The sequence below is a fragment of the Convolutriloba macropyga genome, chromosome 6, assembly GCF_964194025.1.
Source record: "Convolutriloba macropyga chromosome 6, txConMacr16.3, whole genome shotgun sequence".
NCBI classification, from domain to species: Eukaryota; Metazoa; Xenacoelomorpha; order Acoela; family Convolutidae; genus Convolutriloba; species Convolutriloba macropyga.
This window is the reverse complement of record NC_134473.1, coordinates 54,393,755-54,412,339: the sequence shown is the minus strand read 5'-3', so window position 1 is coordinate 54,412,339 and position 18,585 is coordinate 54,393,755. Positions and strand designations below refer to the sequence as shown.

The 18,585-nt window shown below is 42.1% G+C and overlaps 1 protein-coding gene across 1 annotated transcript in view; it reads right to left on the bottom strand.

Moving 5' to 3' along the window:
• The window catches only part of LOC142341769 (uncharacterized), a 96,401-nt gene that overhangs the window by 50,713 nt on the left and 27,103 nt on the right, over positions 1–18,585 (bottom strand). The window contains exons 3-6 of the mRNA XM_075392989.1: positions 17,191–17,363; positions 15,905–16,102; positions 1,642–2,179; positions 347–757 (exon numbers count right to left, since the gene is read on the bottom strand). Coding sequence (XP_075249104.1) covers positions 347–757; positions 1,642–2,179; positions 15,905–16,102; positions 17,191–17,363 — 1,320 coding nt within the window. The remainder of the gene's footprint in view (positions 1–346; positions 758–1,641; positions 2,180–15,904; positions 16,103–17,190; positions 17,364–18,585) is intronic.

The following is an 18,585-nucleotide window of genomic DNA, read 5'->3' as shown; positions in this document are numbered from 1 at the left end:
TTCCAGTATAGTTTTAACATGCAATTCAATGCGCGTATAGAGAACTCTCACTAAAGTTCAGGCTAGACTCCACCGAAAGACATTCGATTTGAGTGATTACCGTTGTCCTTACGTACATACGACAATTAGCTGGACTTATTTACACTCGCATATTTATCAATCGCAGTTAATTTTTCAAGACCTCTTCAGTCAAACTTGCAGCAGTTAGCTAGCATGCAATTTACAAATTACAGAATATCTCCATTTTTGCAAAGTCTCATTATATTGGCCGATGTGCATTGCATATGTACTTAGAGTTCTCTATTCAGCAAAAAAAGTATGAATAGATTTTGAACTAATTACTTACACTTTTCAGCAGAGGCAGCGACACAATCTTAATTCCGATATGCCAAGGGTTTTCTATTTCCAATTTGTCGCACAGAAATGTCAAAAAATCATTGGTCTGCAATTCTCTGCTAGCCCACAGATTCTTTGTGGCCAGGTACTCTTTGAACATATTCGCAACTTCAGTGGAGTTCAACCGCGTGGGTTCCACAGTCCCGTCAGTCGGGAACTTGAACTTCTCGTATATCATTGGGTTTTTATACAATGGTCCCATTTGGTACATGCTCTCAAACGTTTCCTTTTGTTGTCTCGATATTGCACCGTTAGCTGTAGATGCTCCATTTGTTGTTACTATTGTACCACCAGGCGTGTAGTTGCTGTTCAAATTTGTGAGAAGGATCTCGAGATCGCTTATCGTACAGACGTTTCGCATCTGTAGCAAATCAAAATGAAATGAAGTTGAAGCAAAACCTTATCTATAAAGGTACCATCAATTTTTTTATCAAAAAGGACTCAAAAATCGCAAGATGATCTTCCGGCTTCATTATGTATATCCCATTCATCCCTGACAAGTCGACAAAAACTCAGATTAAAACATAACATTAGTAGGTCACACTTTAATCTAACTTCCTCTCTCAAAAAGTCGATAAATTTGCAATATTCCTCAGCAGGCACAACAATTTTACTTTTTGCTAAATGTGAATTTGTTCTTACCTGGCCGAAGTGGGGAGAACAAAAATAACTAGCAAGAAAGGTCCACTCTATGGGTTGGAAAATGAAATGAACCGCCGATACTTGACCGGGTGAATTACTCTCAAACGACCGGCGAGCGGTTGGCTTCGTCAGTAGTTAAGCACGGTTTAGTGAGGCTAGCTTTAGCTTAATTGAAGGGGCGTAAGTGAGTGCAGCGGGGGGGGGGGGTGCACCGGGGGGCTGATGGGGTGGCAACAGTGGGGGGGGGGGGGGGTCAATCTCTTAAGAACCACCCTTCGCACCATTAGTATAAGTCTCCAAAACAGATTCTGTGAATCGCATACTTGAAGACTAGTGAGCTGAAAGGCTCTAAGAGCACTTAATTCCCGCTGGGCGCTACCTGTTTATCCCGTTTTTAAGGACGAAAAGTTAAATGCGTCAGACCAAAAATTGGTCAAGCGAAAAATTGCATAAAAAAGACCGATAGGACTAATATAATTGCTACAAACTTCGTTTGAGAGCAATTAATCACTAAACAGTTGAACAGTTGAGTTAAAGGCCTTATTTATGATAACCATGTCAGTGTGGAAGATATTTAAAAAAGATTTAATAGAAAAAAAATACCTCAACAAACATGTCGATGTACAAGTTCACTTTCCTCTCTTTCATGCTCAATTCTCTCAAACAGGGAATCTGGTTAATATGCCTCACATTTCCCACTCTGAACTCGGACAAACTTCTCATCTTGTAGAACTGAAGAAGAGCCTTTTCAACTTTGTACGCACAGACGAATTCCCGACTAGCACACATGTTCTGCTTGATGATCTTACAAGCTGTGTCCATGTCCGCTTCAGATTTCACACTTTTAGGCAGAATCGCCTGTTCGCTTATAAGAGCAGCATCTTCAATTTGATCAACTGTTTTCTTCACGGGGTCGTTTTCATCCGCGCTTGGGGGTTCAGGCAGATTGTTTTCAACAACGATAGGCAAAAAGTCAGGTGATTGTCCCAAATTGTGCCTCTTTACAGGAACAGCTGCTGTATTTTGTTTCTTTGGCCGGACACCATTATTGGAGTTCTCAACGCCAGGGCTCCTTGATCCTAATATCGTAGGGTTCGATGGACTACTACTAACTGTGTGATCTGATTGCTGTGACGTATTTCTGAAAAAAAATGTTAACAAAACGAATTACCACAGATAGAAAGGTGGCTTTGATAATTTGGCTTAAAAGCAAACGAAACGATTGGATTATGACCTCTGTCGCCTCCTATCCTTATACCCAAGCTGCTTTCGATCAATTCGTTATTGAAAAATCAACGTCTAAAACACTGAAAAAATTCTTTAAAAAAATGATATGTTGAGAATGAAAGAAGTCAAAACCTCATCAATTACAAAGCTAAATTTAAAAACTGATCATAGTAACATAATCCATCTCGATGACTGATTGCAACCGATGTGCTTTCAATTTCACTTACTGACACAACAAATGATCGCACCGCTCAATTAGTCCAAAATGCAAAATAGACTTGATATTTTCCAAACCTATCGATAAAATAGAAGCAAAATATAAAAAGTGAGAGCACCTAACTATAAGGTCAACGCCAATAAATACAAAAACCACAGGCAGACCAAATAAAAACATAGCTGGCAGATTGCCAGAAAATAGCCGCAATAGATTCGTAGATCGGCAGTCTAAAAAACAGTAAAAAAGACAGACCAAAAAAATTCGTCTTTTCATTGAAGGCTGATCTGTTATATTTTGATTAAAAATCTGTATAAGTTATTGCTGCCTCTATTAGCTGATCTCAAATAACCTTCATTTAGAGTGACACACGCCCATATGAGCCTATCTCTTTGAATTAAAGTAAATAAAAGTCAATTTCAAAGTGAGGAATTCATTTTTGAGAGTGATGTAAGTCAAGTGTGACCAAAAATTTAATCACGCGCATGAACAAAAAAAAATCGCTCCACTAAGAGCGAAAAATGACGTCACACATGCAATTCAGTTGAAATTGCATGAACGAATGAACAAAAAGTGGCTGTGACGTCATATGGTCGTAACAAAAATCATGACGACGAAACAAAAAAAACCAAGAGAAGGCCAATAATAGCCCCAGCTATCGCTGTGCCGCTATTAATAACAGCTTCTCTTCTTTGACAACAGCTTCTATCGAGTCAGCAAAAATTGCGCGCTTCCCTGGAATCCTGGAAATGCGAATCGAGCTTATAAGAGCAATGCTGACTAATGTTCTCAAGTATCTCAATTTCGGAATTTAAATTTTCTTTCGTGCTTCAAAACTAATTGTTTCACAACTCTTAAAGCTAACGAGCCAGCTCTAACTTTGAATGCGAAGACAAGTGGGCACAATGTGACTCTCTGAGCTTAATTATACTTTGTTTTTTATCTAATCTTTGCGTCTCTTACTATAGACCGCAGGTAAATTTAGTCCGCAGAGTTCATTATCTTTGATTTAAGTTTTCCCTTGTAACGACTGCAGACAAGATTCATGTTGTATACTTGGTGTGCGGTGTATCTCTAACCAAGATTGATCCTTCAAATCTGTTACCGAGTAAACTAAATGAGCAGTCTATTTAAAGAGCTATTTAAATAAAGCGAGAATCTATCCAGCGAGAAACTTTATTACGTCATAATCTCTTAACCATGTAAGCCTTACAAAAAGATTAAATGCACACAAAATACGTTCTATTTGGCATAGAAAGCTCGGAAAAAGTTCGTTAAACATAATTTTCGTTGAGCCTACTAATATACTGAATCGATTGCGCTCTTTTTAGGCTTAATATTTTTATGTTTCGAAAACGTATCGGTGACCAATCTGAGTCGAAAATCGGCTCAGACAAAATACCTGCTAAAAAAGATCAAGCTAGATTTGCCGGGCCATTGAGATGGGCCGTTGGCCTTAATGCTTTGTTGAATATAGTCGACTTTCTCGTTTTGCTTACTGAATATTGAATTAACATACGAAAGAATGTTTTATCAGCTTTATATTTCTGGTGCCGCTCCCGGCTGTACGAACACTCTTTCCGTTAGCCTAATTGAAAATTATTAAATAGGGGAATGTCCAGCAAAATGCTAACCTCAGCACAGCTTCACTAAATACAATTTCAAGCTCACATCGACAAAACTACCAAACAAAGTGTTTATGAAAAACAAACAAGTTCTTGGTGACAATGTCTCCTCTGATTACATGAGGAATAATTATGGTGAGTTGGTGATCTACTTTGGGTCTCTGACAGTGGAACAGACTGACGTGTATGCCAAGTATGAGTCATTCTCTGCCAGCAGTGGCATGGGGGGACTATTGGTACTGTTCCTTGTGGGAAGCAAATTGACTATATGGACTGGACTGAAGGTGATATGTGAGTGTAACGAGACTACAGCTGTTACTTTTTCCGAGAAAGCTTACGACGAAAATCAGTTCACAAGAATGACCCACAATTTCCGTGAGGCACAAAAAACGAAGCCACCAATAGGGCAGAGCAAGCAATTTTTCACACCAGCGAAGATGACAACGAAACATTGCTGACAAACTCCAAAACTCGTAAGACTCATCCAGAAACTGAAATTTACCTTAATTCTGATGCCTTTAAATTTATATAGCCGGCAAATCTAGTAACCCCCGTCATTTTTTTTTCGGTTTCATTTCCTATAATCTGGTATTTTCAACATTACCCCTGGTCACCGATAACCTATCCCTTATAATTTTTTGTTAAAAAACATCACTTTTGAAAATTTTTGGTCAAAATTAAGAATTGACCGAATCGGGGTGAAGGTTGGTACTTGGGTACAGTCTATTACACTTTAAGTGAGGCAAAAAAAAAAAGTTTGAAAAAATTGACCAAATCTGAAAAAATTGAGAAAAAATCTGTCCGATCTTTCTAGCATACTTATATACTTATATAGTAGTTAGATAGATTAAAACGTTGTAAAAAAAAAAACAAATTTGGTCAAATTTTTCAAACTTCACAAAAAATCAGATAACTGATATTTTCGAAAATAAGCGCTTATTCTTGGTAAGTCGTGAAAATTGTGCATTAACATCAGGGTTCGGAGTTTGAGCAAAGCTCACTTCAGTTATGTTTTAAAAACATTATATGGTTTTCATATTAGCTGCAAGTTCACTGCATCACGCCATAAAAACTTTGCCTCAAGCGTTACAAGACCATTATAAAAAAGGAATTTACGCATTACCGGGTCTGAGTTTTAATCCTAACGCTTTGAAAGTCCGAAAAACAGCGCAGTTCCAGTTGAGTTATTTCTTTCATGATAAGAAGCGCCTAGTTATATGGCATGATGTAGTGAACAATTCGCTTTCACGTCATCGAAGCAACAACAATAAGCCTTTAACACCTTCACAGCTTATTGCAGTGCTTGAAAACTATCAGGAGCGCATAGAAGCTATTGTGTATTGCCCCAGAGAGGGAACTCCTGATATTTCTGACCAGCTCAAGTGTAGTACTCTAGTTACCATACACTTAGTGAAAGACATTGTGTCTAGACGTAAACAGAAAGATCTTAGTTTACTCAAAGAGTACAGAGCATTACACCAAAGGCCTGCGCTTGAGCTGAAAACACTGACCATAGTCTTAACTCATAAGAACAACCTCCGGTCCTTGATAACACGGTCTCGACCGAAAAAACTTTCAAAGCGCCGTCGAAAAACGCTCCGCAACCGCCATGCGTACGAGGAGGCGGAACTTACTCAAGCCTTTAATAACCTAAATGTCTCGTAGTCTTGCGTTGTTGCGCGGGTTAGTTTGTGGTTGATTCCTTCCAATAGCGCTTTACTAAACGTTTCGCTCTCCCCATTTTGAGTTATTCACTACCGTCCGTTTTCCGCAGGTTATCTGGTTTCATTTTCCGTTTCCGTCCTCTTTGTTTCCGTGTCTTCTTGTTTCTTCCTATTCCCCGTTTATTTGTTGTATGATGTAGTATGTTGAGTTTTGCTGTAGTAAAATTTCTTTCTGCTAGTATGCCGGTGTTTAGTCTCGTTCCTTGCTAGGGTGTGACTTAAGTTCATTCTAGAGTTACGGCTGGTTTGTTTCGTGACTTTCACCACACCTGTTTGCTAGCAATTTGTTGTAGCTTTAATAATTTTTGTAGTATGCACTTTTGTTGTCTGGGCAGGGTGGTTTGCTAAGGTGTGACTTAAGTTTGTTCTGGAGTTACGGCTAGTAAAGCTCCTGACCTTTTCGACTTTTGGTTATACTACACTGTTGCCGTAAATTGTTTCATGTTTGATGTTTTGTTGCCGTTGATAAAGCCCCCATAATGCTTTGTGCTAGTTTACCTGGCAGTAGCTCCTCTCCTTCTTTCTAGGGTGTGACTTAAGTTTATTCTGGAGTTACGGCTAGCTTGTTTGGTTGAGTTTGTTGCTGTGGTCTGTTAGCATCGATCTTCCCGCCTCCTCGCTTGGGGTTTCCGCCCCGCCCGTGCCAGTTTTCCCGTTTCGTCGCGCGCCATCCGCCCGACGTTTCCGCCCCGCCCGTGCCAGTTTTCCCGTTTCGTCGCGCGCCATCCGCCCGCCTTTTCCGCCCCGCCCGTGCCGTTTTCCCGTTTCGTCGCGCGCCATCCGCCCGACGTTTCCGCCCCGCCCGTGCCATTTTCCCGCTTCGTCGCGCGCTTTTCGCCCGACGCTCCCGTTTGTCCGTCCGGTTCCCCGTTGCGTCGTGCGTTAATCGTTCGGCGTCTCTTCCCGTCCGTCCCGTCTCCCGTTCTGCCCCCTTTTCGTTTTTCGGCCTGACATTCCTTGCATGTATTACGATTGGCGAAATTCTTGAAACCGCAGGAACAGTTCCAATCTCCAGGTCTCCCGCGATTTCCACCACCATCAGCTCCACCGCCAAATCCCCCGGCTGAACTAGCGCCTGCACCCTCAGGTCGACTCTCTCTGCATTTTCTGCATGAGGTACGATCCATAAAGTTGGTCGATCCACAGGAGCATGTCCATTCTTCCCTCTGCTCCCGAGCTGCGCCACCTTCAGATTTTCCTCCAAATCCACCTCGGTTTCCCCCGAATCCGCCTTCACTCTCGTCATTTCCTCCGAAGCCACCTCCTCCAAAACCACCCTCGGCTTTTCTTCCAAATCCACCTCTGTCTCGTCCGTCCCGTCTCCCGTTCTGCCCCTTTTCGCGCTTCCTGCGCACCGTTCTTTCTTTCTTTCGCCGGGTACTATTGTACTCGACGAACATCTTTGCTCCTTTGCGGTTTGCTAGGCAAACCGTCACACTAGGGTTCGGTATAACCCATTTGTGTTGTGCTGTTGCATGTCTGTGTACTTTATAGTAGTACTAAATTAAACTTGTGGCTCCTGTTTTGATAAGACCATGACAACTTTGCAGGACAAATTCAACAAACTTTATAGTGCGAGGGCAAAATTAGAGGCTGAACTTTATAACATCTATGGGGAAATTAACAATGCTGTTGATAAGCAAGACAGGAAAGTTAAGATCGAACGTCTGATTGTGAAGTGCAAAGATGCTTTTACTAGAGTGGTTGATAAGAATGAAGAGCTCTTTGATCTGGCACAGAAGACTGAAGATCCAGACGCTGCCTGTAAGAATCTTGAGAAATGGTTAGAGACTGTAACAAAGAAAACTGATGAGTTCATTGCTGCTGCTCGAGGGTATATCAATTCGGTCCAAGACAAAGAGACAGCAGAGATGTATACCTCTCACCACTCAAGATCAGGTTCGCATATGACTTCCTCAAAAAGATCAAGTCAGCGTCAACGAGAATTAGAATTATCAAGACTAAAAAGGGAGGAACTTGAGAAACAACATGAGGCAAAGCTTCGCATTGCTAGACAACGTCTTGAAATTGAAAAACAAACGAAATTGCGGGAATTAGAAATTGAGCAGCTTGAGGAGGATCATCGCAAGGAAGTAGCTGCTGCAGCCCTTGAGGAAATTGAGTTGATGACAAAATCAGCAACAGACGGGTCTGATACAAGCGAAATGAGTGGGCTCTTTACCGAAAGAAGTTCAGTTAAGAGCAAGAAACTTGTTCAAGATTGGGTTAATTCGTCACCGGCCGGGAACATGGCAGATGTTGCCAACGAACCGAGTTTGCACTTTTCTGGTTCCATCGCCCAATCCAACCAAGCAATTGTCCAACGACCTTCTTCAGCTCAACTTCCAAAGTCACACTCTAATCTCAATACTCATGGTCAAGTTGAGGCTAACATCAACCTCCCTGTCCATGAGCCGCAAGAACCAAGTACTAGAACCAATGTAACCAACGATGCACATGTTGCAAATAACATCATGCAAGAACAGCAACAGCCTCAATATACGCCTCCATCACCAGTAAACTTTGGTATGCCAACTCAACTAAACGCCCCAAACACTGCCCGACAACTGTCTCAAGCAACAATGCACTTCGATGGTTTACAGTTAGATCATCAGTTCCCGCGCAGGTCGAGCATGCCGGGACAGTTGAATTTAGTCAGCCCTCCGCGTTCACCACCTTTAAATGCAATCGTTAATGCTCCTCTAGCACCTAATCCGCCACAAGCACACATAAATGTACCAGCCCCCACATCACCCGTTTTAAACCCCGTACTACCGCAATTCCCGTCAATCCCACCAGCATTCCGCTTTCCTCCTTCGCCACCACAAGCACCCCCACTACACGCCACTAACCCCGTGACAAATAATGTCAATCTGCTGCCCCATTCTCCGCCTGCACAATTCATTTCCTCCGCAAACAATTTCGTGCCTCAATTAATTCATCCACCACCTCCACAAAAGAGTTTTCAGCCCCAAAACTTTGTCCCTATAACCCACGCACCTCCTGCTCCTCCGGATTCAAATGTCTGGCGTTTTCCGGCAGCAGTTCCATCTAATGCAGTACCACTTGTACGTACATCTGCAAATTTATACACCGCACAACCGGCCCCGTTAATCAACCCTCATATAACTACATCTCACCACTCCTCTCATGTACAAGCAACAGCAGTGCCTCAAAATTACGTAACTTCAGACTTCATGCAAGCGAATCCATTTAGTTCCTCCACAGGTATCGCCCCCACCTTTGTCACTCCGATCATTCCGCCAACGTATGGAGCTACCGTTCCGAACCCGTTGTGTTGGGGTGGCCCGCCGCATCCCACACCTTCGGCTCCTTCTTTGGACTCTGCGGATTTGATAAAGCAGTTGGCAGAGGCAATTACTTGTAAGAAGAACGATCCACTGCCCGAGTGGAAGTTGTCACAGTACAATGGTGATCCACTGCAGTGGCACGAATGGTTCGGACAATTTAAAAGCGCCATCGACGCACAGTCCTTGACTGATGATGTCAAGTTAACATACTTAAAAACTCTTGTAACTGGAAAAGCTAAAACCGCCATTGCTGAGTTCGCATACTGTGGTGTAATGTATAAGGACGCACTTAAGACACTCGAACGTAAATTTGGCCAACCACAGGCAGTAGTCAGTGCACATTTAGACAAACTCAGCTCTTTTCCTCCATTAAAGATGCACAATAGTGATAACATCATAAACTATTCTGCAACAATTTCAAGTCTTGTTGGGGTCTTTAAATCACTTTCATATGACGCAGACCTTAAGAGCGCCTCACTTCTCAATACGGCTGTGCAAAAATTGCCGCCCAATCTGAAAGAGTCTTGGTCACTCTTCACAGTGAAGAAACATTGGGTTAAGCCAACACTCCTTGACTTCAACGATTGGTTGAAGGAGAAGGCCGAGGCACATGATTTAATGAAACAAACTACATCAAAGGCAAGAACTGAGGATAACACCAACTCAGTAGTAAAGACCAAAGTTGCCTCAAGAACTTTCGCCGCTAATACACAAACTAAGGGCACTCAGAGACCAGCCTCAACATCGGCAACGCCTGCAACCCCTCGCTGCATCGTGTGTAAAGGCAATCACCGCATCTGGGAGTGTAGAGTATTTAAAGAAAAGTCTCCCACTCAGCGAGCAAAGGTAGTGGCGGAAGCAAAACTGTGTTTCTCATGTTTGAGAGAAAAGCATATGTTCAGGCAATGCCCAAACCCCAGGAAATGCAGGAAGGACGGTTGCAACAGCTCCCATAACACACTTCTTCATGGAGCTGAGAGGGTTTATCCATCAAAATCCCCTCCAAACGGCAACAACAGTAATTCTAATGCTGGCGCAAATCAAAGTAAACTTCCTAGTGTCCAATCATCGAGTAAGACCACCACTTTGTCATCTGTGAGTAATGTGAAAGGCCTCCTTCAGGTGACTGAATTACATTTGAAGAGCTCTTCCGGTAAAGATACCACGGCTTTAGTTTTGTGCGATACCGCTTGCAGTAACTCTTGGGTGTCCAATGATCTTGCAAATAGACTTGGTTTGCACGGTACAGCATTGAAATTAACAGTCAAGGGTATAAATACCGAGGAGGTCGTAGACACTAAGTTAGTTGAACTAATTGTAACACCACGCGACAACCAAGCATTTGAACCATTTAAAGTCAGCCCTTACGTAAAGGAAAATTTGAATGTAGGCGCCGATGTCATTAACATTAAAGCACTTCAGGAAACATACCCGCACCTAGCAGTTCTAGACCCAGTTACATATTGCTATGGAAACATCGAGATGATACTTGGACAGGATGTGTATCATGCCATCCGCCCGTTAGAGTACTTCGCTGCCGACGAGAAGTCCTCGCCCTTCGCTGTTCGCTTGCCCATAGGTTGGGTTCTAAGCGGCCCTCTACCGTCGTCTTCACGTTTAGTCTCGACTTGTTTCAAAGCTAATTTGGAGCAGGATTTTGAACTCGCTAGTCAGGTAAAATCTTGGTACGACATGGAGTCGTACGGCGCACTTAAGCAAGTAGACCCACGATCCGCATCGGATGCACGTGCGCATGAAATTCTTGAAAACACCACCGTGCATAATGGAAAAAGGTACGATGTCGGAATGCTATGGGCTGAAGATAACATCGAACTGCCCAACAATTATTTCTCAGCACTTGTTCAATTAAAGTCTTTGGAAAAGCGGCTAACGAAAGATCAGACATTAAGGGAAAAATACTCGAATACCATCAAAGAGGACTTAGACAAAGGCTACGTAGTAAGGGTCAAAGATGCTCATAAGGTGGAAAGTCGCTCGGAACGAGAGTGGTACCTACCACACCATCCGGTTGTTAACCCGAACAAGCCGGGTAAGGTTCGTAGGGTACTAAACGGAGCAGCAAAATTCCATGGCGCATCTCTTAATAAGTCATTACTTACCGGACCCGACCTACTACAAAACCTAATCTATTTACTCCTACGGTTCAGACAACATCCATTTGCCGTATCCGCAGACATCGAGGGAATGTTCCTCCAAGTTGGAGTGTTGCCATGTGATCAACCATCATTGCGCTTTTTGTGGCGGGAGGACCCCACATCAAATGTTGTGGTACACCAGTATACGCGCCACATCTTTGGGGCAAAAGATTCACCCACCTGCGCCAACTACGCACTTCAGCGCACGGCACGCGATAATGCTAAGGAGTACCCAGAAGCTGCGAAAGCCGTCCTTGAGAACTTCTACATGGACGATTACTTGGACTCAGTGGAATCCCCCGAGAGGGCCCTCATTAGGTCGAAGGAATTGGTACATCTTCTCCATCTAGGTGGGTTCAAGCTTACTAAGTTTGTAAGCAAAGTACCAGATCTGGCTGACCGAATTGATGGGTCTGCTCAATCCACTGAACCGAAGGTCATCGTTTCATCCAAGGAGGAATCAATGCACGTGCTTGGGCTTAAGTGGGATCACAACAACGATACTCTGGTTGTGAGTAGGGGTACTAACAGCACCATCACGAAAAGTTTAACACAGCGCTTGGTCTTAAGTCTTGTGTCAAAGGTCTACGACCCAATTGGTCTTGTCGCACCTTTCACTGTTGGTGCTCGGTTAATCTTGAAAGACATTTGGCGTGTCAATGGACAAAGTTGGGATGACGAGTTACCTAAAGACACAGTTGATAGATTCCTTGCCTGGTGTATTGAACTGCCGCGGTTAGCTGAGATCACTATACCGAGAAGTTACTTTTCAGGACCATTCCAACATCTTGAACTCCACATGTTTGGTGATAGCTCGCAAGACGTATTCAGTGCAGTAGGTTTTCTCAGGGCTCAAGTAACTTGCACCTCCGGGGAGATTAAAACAGAGCTGGCGTTTGTCTTGGGCAAGGCCCGTGTTGCACCTATGAAGGTAATGACAGTTCCTAAGTTGGAATTACAAGCCGCTCTCCTCGCTGCCCGTTTAAAAAGGGAAATCTGTCGAGCATTAACGGTTACTGTGGATAAAGTCTTTATGTGGACAGATAGTACCATCGCCTTGCAGTGGATAAACTCAACAAACAAACACCCCATCTTCATTGCAAATCGTGTTAGTGAAATCCTGGAGAACACCAGCGTTGACCAATGGAACCACGTCGCCACTTGTGATAATCCGGCAGATGCTGGCACGCGTGGCATGTCCGCTGAAGTTTTGCAATCAAGTAGCTGGGTGGGGGGTCCCGACTTCTTGAGAACTAAGCAATTCCCTTTTGTGCCAAATACTGACGTCGTCGATAACATCAAACTCGGCGATGTAACCAAGGAACAAGATGATGACTCCATCTCATCTTTAGCCGCATCCGTAACCAAGCCCCCTAAGGAACAAAGTATCAATCTAATCCCGTTTGATAAGTTCAGTTCTTATCAAAAATTACTGCGTGTCACCGCCTATGTGCTCCGTCTTTTACCATCTCATGAAAGTTACCGTACCGTAGACGGCAGCATAGCCGATCCTGTTGAGCTTGACGAAGCCGAGCGTCATCTCCAGTACTTGGTTCAGGAAGAGTCCTTTAGTACTGAAAGAAAGGATCTTCTTGACAACAAATCTGTTAAGAAGAGCAGCCGCATTGCTCAGTTTACTCCGTTTATTGGGCCTCATGGTCTCATCCGTTCTTCTGGTCGGCTCCGACGGCTAGTGGAAATTGACTTTGACACTAAGCATCCTATCGTGCTGGATGCACGTCATACTTTTGTTAAACTGTTTCTGCGGCATACTCATTTGAAGAACCATCATCAGGGCATTGATTACTTAAGGTCAAAGGTACAGGAACGTTATGCCATCCTAAAACTACGTTCCACACTGCGTTCCATCAAATCAGACTGCGTGTTGTGTAGAAAGTTCCGTGCAGCAACCATTCAACCTATCATGGCAGACCTCCCAAAGGAGAGACTGGCATACCAGTCTCCTCCCTTTACCAACACCGGGGTTGATTACTTCGGCCCATTCTACGTCACAGTTCGTCGGACTACCGAGAAGAGGTGGGGATTTCTCTTCACTTGTCTCACTACTCGTGCTGTCCATGTTGAAGTTGTCCCGTCCATGGACACTAGTTCTTGTGTAATGGGAGTGGAGCGGTTCGTCTCCCGTCGGGGTACTCCTGCTATGATTTGGTCGGATAATGGTACGAACTTCATTGGAGCGGAGAAAGAGCTCCGTGAATGTGTGGAAAAATGGAATACGCTTGACATTGCCACCGAACTTGCACATAAGGGCATTAAGTGGAGGTTCAATCCACCCAGTGCGCCACACCAAGGTGGCATCTGGGAGAGGCTAGTTCGAAGTTTTAAAAGAGTGCTGTACACTATCCTCGGTACGCGTCGCCCCACAGATGAGGTGTTGAACACTACTTTTTGTCTGGTCGAATACGCACTAAACTCACGTCCCTTAACGCCCGTAAGCGCCGACCCGTCCGACCTAGGCGCAATAACACCTAACCATTTTCTACTCGGTAACCAAGCAACCCGAATTCCGTCTATCGTTGGCGTCGACGAGTTCGATCATCGTAAGCGGTACGCCCGTGCACAGTCCTACGCCAATGCAATTTGGGCACGTTGGCTCAAGGAGTATGTACCTGCGTTGAACCGTAGATCTAAGTGGCAGACGCCTGCCGAGCAGCACCTCAAGGTCGGTGATTTAGTTTGGATCGTTGAAGAAAGCAACCCTAGGGGTTACTATCCAACCGCTCGGATTGAGGAACTTCGGTACGGCTCCGACAGCGTCGCCCGCTCCGCCGTCTTACGCACGTCATCCGGATCGCTCGTCCGCCCACTCGTTAAGCTTGTACCGATCCTCCCAACATTTTCTTCCGGGCCGGAGGATGTTACCGAGTAAACTAAATGAGCAGTCTATTTAAAGAGCTATTTAAATAAAGCGAGAATCTATCCAGCGAGAAACTTTATTACGTCATAATCTCTTAACCATGTAAGCCTTACAAAAAGATTAAATGCACACAAAATACGTTCTATTTGGCATAGAAAGCTCGGAAAAAGTTCGTTAAACATAATTTTCGTTGAGCCTACTAATATACTGAATCGATTGCGCTCTTTTTAGGCTTAATATTTTTATGTTTCGAAAACGTATCGGTGACCAATCTGAGTCGAAAATCGGCTCAGACAAAATACCTGCTAAAAAAGATCAAGCTAGATTTGCCGGGCCATTGAGATGGGCCGTTGGCCTTAATGCTTTGTTGAATATAGTCGACTTTCTCGTTTTGCTTACTGAATATTGAATTAACATACGAAAGACTGTTTTATCAGCTTTATATTTCTGTGGTCCGCCGACCCGGTCCGCTTTATATTTCTGTGGTCCGCCTTCAAATCTGAATGCTTTCCTTGAGCTAATTTTAACTGCGGTAATAATGTTTTGATAAGTGAAATAAATCTCTGGACGAAACGTTTTCTTATTTCTATGTTACTTTTATCATTAAAAGCGGAGTGGTCTGGCTACTAGATTTTAACCTCAGCAATCAACGGAGGCTCGTTGCCTAACTTGTGAAAGATTTTAACAAGGTTTCAAAACTGGTTTTTTGGAGATAGTAAATTTGAAATGTTAATATTAAACCAATTGTTTTCGAATGAAATTGAATCGCTTCTCCTTTATTCCTTTTTTTCTTATTCCAATTTTTGCAGTCTTTGATTTTTATCCCTTTCCTTTCTTCGTGCTGTTCTCTTTTCTCCTTTTTGTATCTGCCTTGCTTTCCATTCCTTTTTAGTCCAATCAAAATTGTTCAATGGGAATCCATTACAATTCACTTTCGACGTCATGACACATAGCGTTTACAAGAATTGCGAAAGAGTAACGCAGTTCCTTAAGCTTCAGATCGTTGTAGCCTCTCTTTGAAGAACGGAGGTCACGAGCCACTTCAAAGTTTTCACTTTAAGCGCATAATCATTGAGGTCACAGACAGCGAAGTGCAATGCTGATGCTCCCTTTTCACTTGTTATCCTGAGCACTGTTCTCACTTTAACTCAATTCAGATCTAATTTTTGCTCTTTGTTGAGAACACCTTACGCTCCGTTACACCCTTCATTCGTCAGCTATTTCTGCTTCGTCATCCGAAAAAACCGGCTCCGTGTTTGAATTATGTTCAAAAAGAGCTCAATTAAAAAAGAACAATATAATAACTATACGTAAAAAGTAACGCCTCCAATGCCCTGGAGTCAAGGGGGATCAAGCATGCCACTTTGTGTCACAAACAGACGGCACCCCAATACACATCAATTTCGTCGAATTGTATTAAATCACGATAACAGCAATATAGCTATGCTCAGCTGTAATAAGATTAGGACATTTTATAATAATCGATTAAGGATGGTCATAATCGTCGGGGAGAAAAAATGTCCAATATTCAAACTATGTTACGGCCGAACTTGCATTATAATCGAAAAGCAGTAATTGAGTCTTTCAACTTGAATTCAATATTTCACAAAGAAACGGCGAACACTGGCAGAAAAAATATTTTCATTGCCCAAAAAAAATTACTGGGACAAAGAAAATTGTGAAAAGACTGCAAACATCTTATAGATATATTATCGTATATACTCAAACTACCTGATGGTTCTATTGTGGTCTTCCACTTGTGGGTTTGCTCTCACTTCATCTACGAGAGCGCACATCTCTGCAATGTTCATAGTTGACCAATTTCTCTCTTTGGACAATTTGTAAGCAGCATCACTGCCTAATACATTTATCAGTTCTTGCTGAGCGAGATAACTGTGTTGCCTGTTGGGAAAGTTCAGAAGCTCATCCCTAAAAACAAACAAACTAAATAGTTAGAAATGACAAAGATTTAAGATGGAAAACTCCTATCAACTGTTATATAGACTGTAACTTTGGTGTCTTTTGCTTCTTAGATGAGCAGAAATCAAAACTTCAACACAGTATAAAATTCCTATTGAATGAGTCCTTCTTTACGGGTTGCTGAGCACCTATTCAATTTATCTAAACTTGTTTGAAAGTGTCCAGCAGAGAGATAAAGGTACACAAAACCAACCTGCCATTTTACCCAATGCCATTTTACCCAATGCCAACTTACCCAATTTACCTCCTTGCTAAATTAATCAGAAGGACTATTTAGCCGACTCAAATATAAATGGCCCGTGGGACTTGATATGAAACTATCACAACCGAACATGGTTAGCCGATTATATAATTAAATGGCCCGTGGGACTTGATATGAAACTATCACAACCGAACATGGGATTATATTGTCCACAAATATTTTAAATCATCCTTCTAATAGCGACTGCTAATTTGTTATCGGATAATTGAACGAAAAGATCAAAGAGCATTGGGTAAATTGGTATTGGGTAAAATGGCATTGGGTAAAATGGCAGGTTGGGTAAAATAGCGTAGGGTAAAATGGCATTGGTTAAAATGGCAGGTTGGGTAAAATGGCGTAGGGTAAAATGGCATTGGGTAAAATGGCATTGGGTAAAATGGAATTGGGTAAATTGTCACGTAACCCAATAAACGACCACTAATAATTGTGTCTATCAGTTCCAGCAAATCATCAAAGCGGTTCACCCTCAATCTGACCAATTCAGATACAGAAAATCACCAGTTCTATCCTGCTTCATTTTATGACCTTCAGCGTTTCTCTCTAGTTATAAATTGGGTTGTTATATAGCATTTACTATGTACCCAATCTATTCCGTATTGCTAAAATATGTCCGTAAGTAATAATTGTCTTTTCCATTATAGCCCCCTCCGCTTAGTGGTCAGATAACCTATAGCCCCCATCATGGTAATTATACCATAATGGGGGGGGGGGGTGGGGGCTATAATTTCATGGGGGGGCTATAATGGGCTATAAAGACCTGTAATAATAACACTACCTGAACGTTTTACTTCTAGTGCGTTCCAGACCATTTGTTGAATGGCCGGTGCCTTGGCGATTGTCGATTGCCGTCTGAATTGACGACCTTTGGAGAGGATTGTCGCCACTTAGCACTTGATTGGAAGACATGTGAGCGTTAGACGAGTTGGTGGTTGGTGGCCTTGCCATCATCTGTACGAAATCAATATGATTAAGAAGATTATGTTCCCTCCTTGCTCGAGGAAAAAAGAGCTGTACTCCACATCACAACAATTCATAACTATTAGAATGCGACAATACAATAAATCGAGGGAAAATCGACCTCGAGGCTATTTCGGAATTCCCGCAAAATTTTCAAGTCTTGAGAATATCATTAATCAATTTTATGTAGCTTAGAAAGTGTAGCTTTAGAGGAGGTGTAGCTTAGAAAATTTCACGAGTGCAAAATACGACCTCAGAAGGATTCGAACCAGGATGGTAGACATCTAAACCACTAAGCTCCCAGCTTTGACACTAAATCGGTTACAATCGGTTTTACTTTAGCAATAACCTTTATTTTGGATTGCGAGCAATTAAGATCACCCAAACATTCAGAAGAAAAGTCTGGAAAAGTCACAAGAAAGCTAAGGGTGTTCTTGAACAAAACCGGACAAGGAAATATTTTTGCATTAAAGACACACGTCTTTAAAATAATTGCCTCAGACTTCGTTCGAGAGCAATTAATCAGCACAAAAATTGTTCAGGTTGTTTGTTGTTGTTATTTGTCCCTATACGCTAACTGATCAAACTTATAAACAAATAATTAATTCATCTATAATTTTCTTGAATTATACAAATTGCTAATCAAACAAAAACCGGATATTTCATTAAAACACAATAGAAAAATGATTCGGAGAAAAAAAAATGTGGAATTAACATTTTTTTTTGCTTTTCCTTTTGTTCTCTTTTGTTGATTCTTTCTTTTCCTCTAGGTAACTATTTTTGAAATTCACTTTTTTGGGCAGTTCAGGGTTCAGATATAGCCAAATTAAAATAAAACATTCATTAAATTTGGAAACCAAACATAAAAAGGCAAGAAATTATTCAAGACAACAGGAAAAACAGATGATCATTTCTTTTTCGTAAAGCTCTTGAAACAAGGTTTGAACATAAAACACATCTAAATTTTAATCACTAATTGGACTAGGCAGAAACTGTACACAAAATAATCGAACGCGGAACACTAGATACGTATAAAACAACAGAACAAATTTTTTGAGAAAAGTCATTTTTAAAAAATTATATTTTTCACTTTTGTTGGTTTCCAGAGATTAATCATCAATTTATTAAATGAATTTTGGCTTCTAAACACGAAACAGTTTGACTGACTGAAAACGCACAGGAAATTTAGCATAATCCATTCTAAATAAGAAAA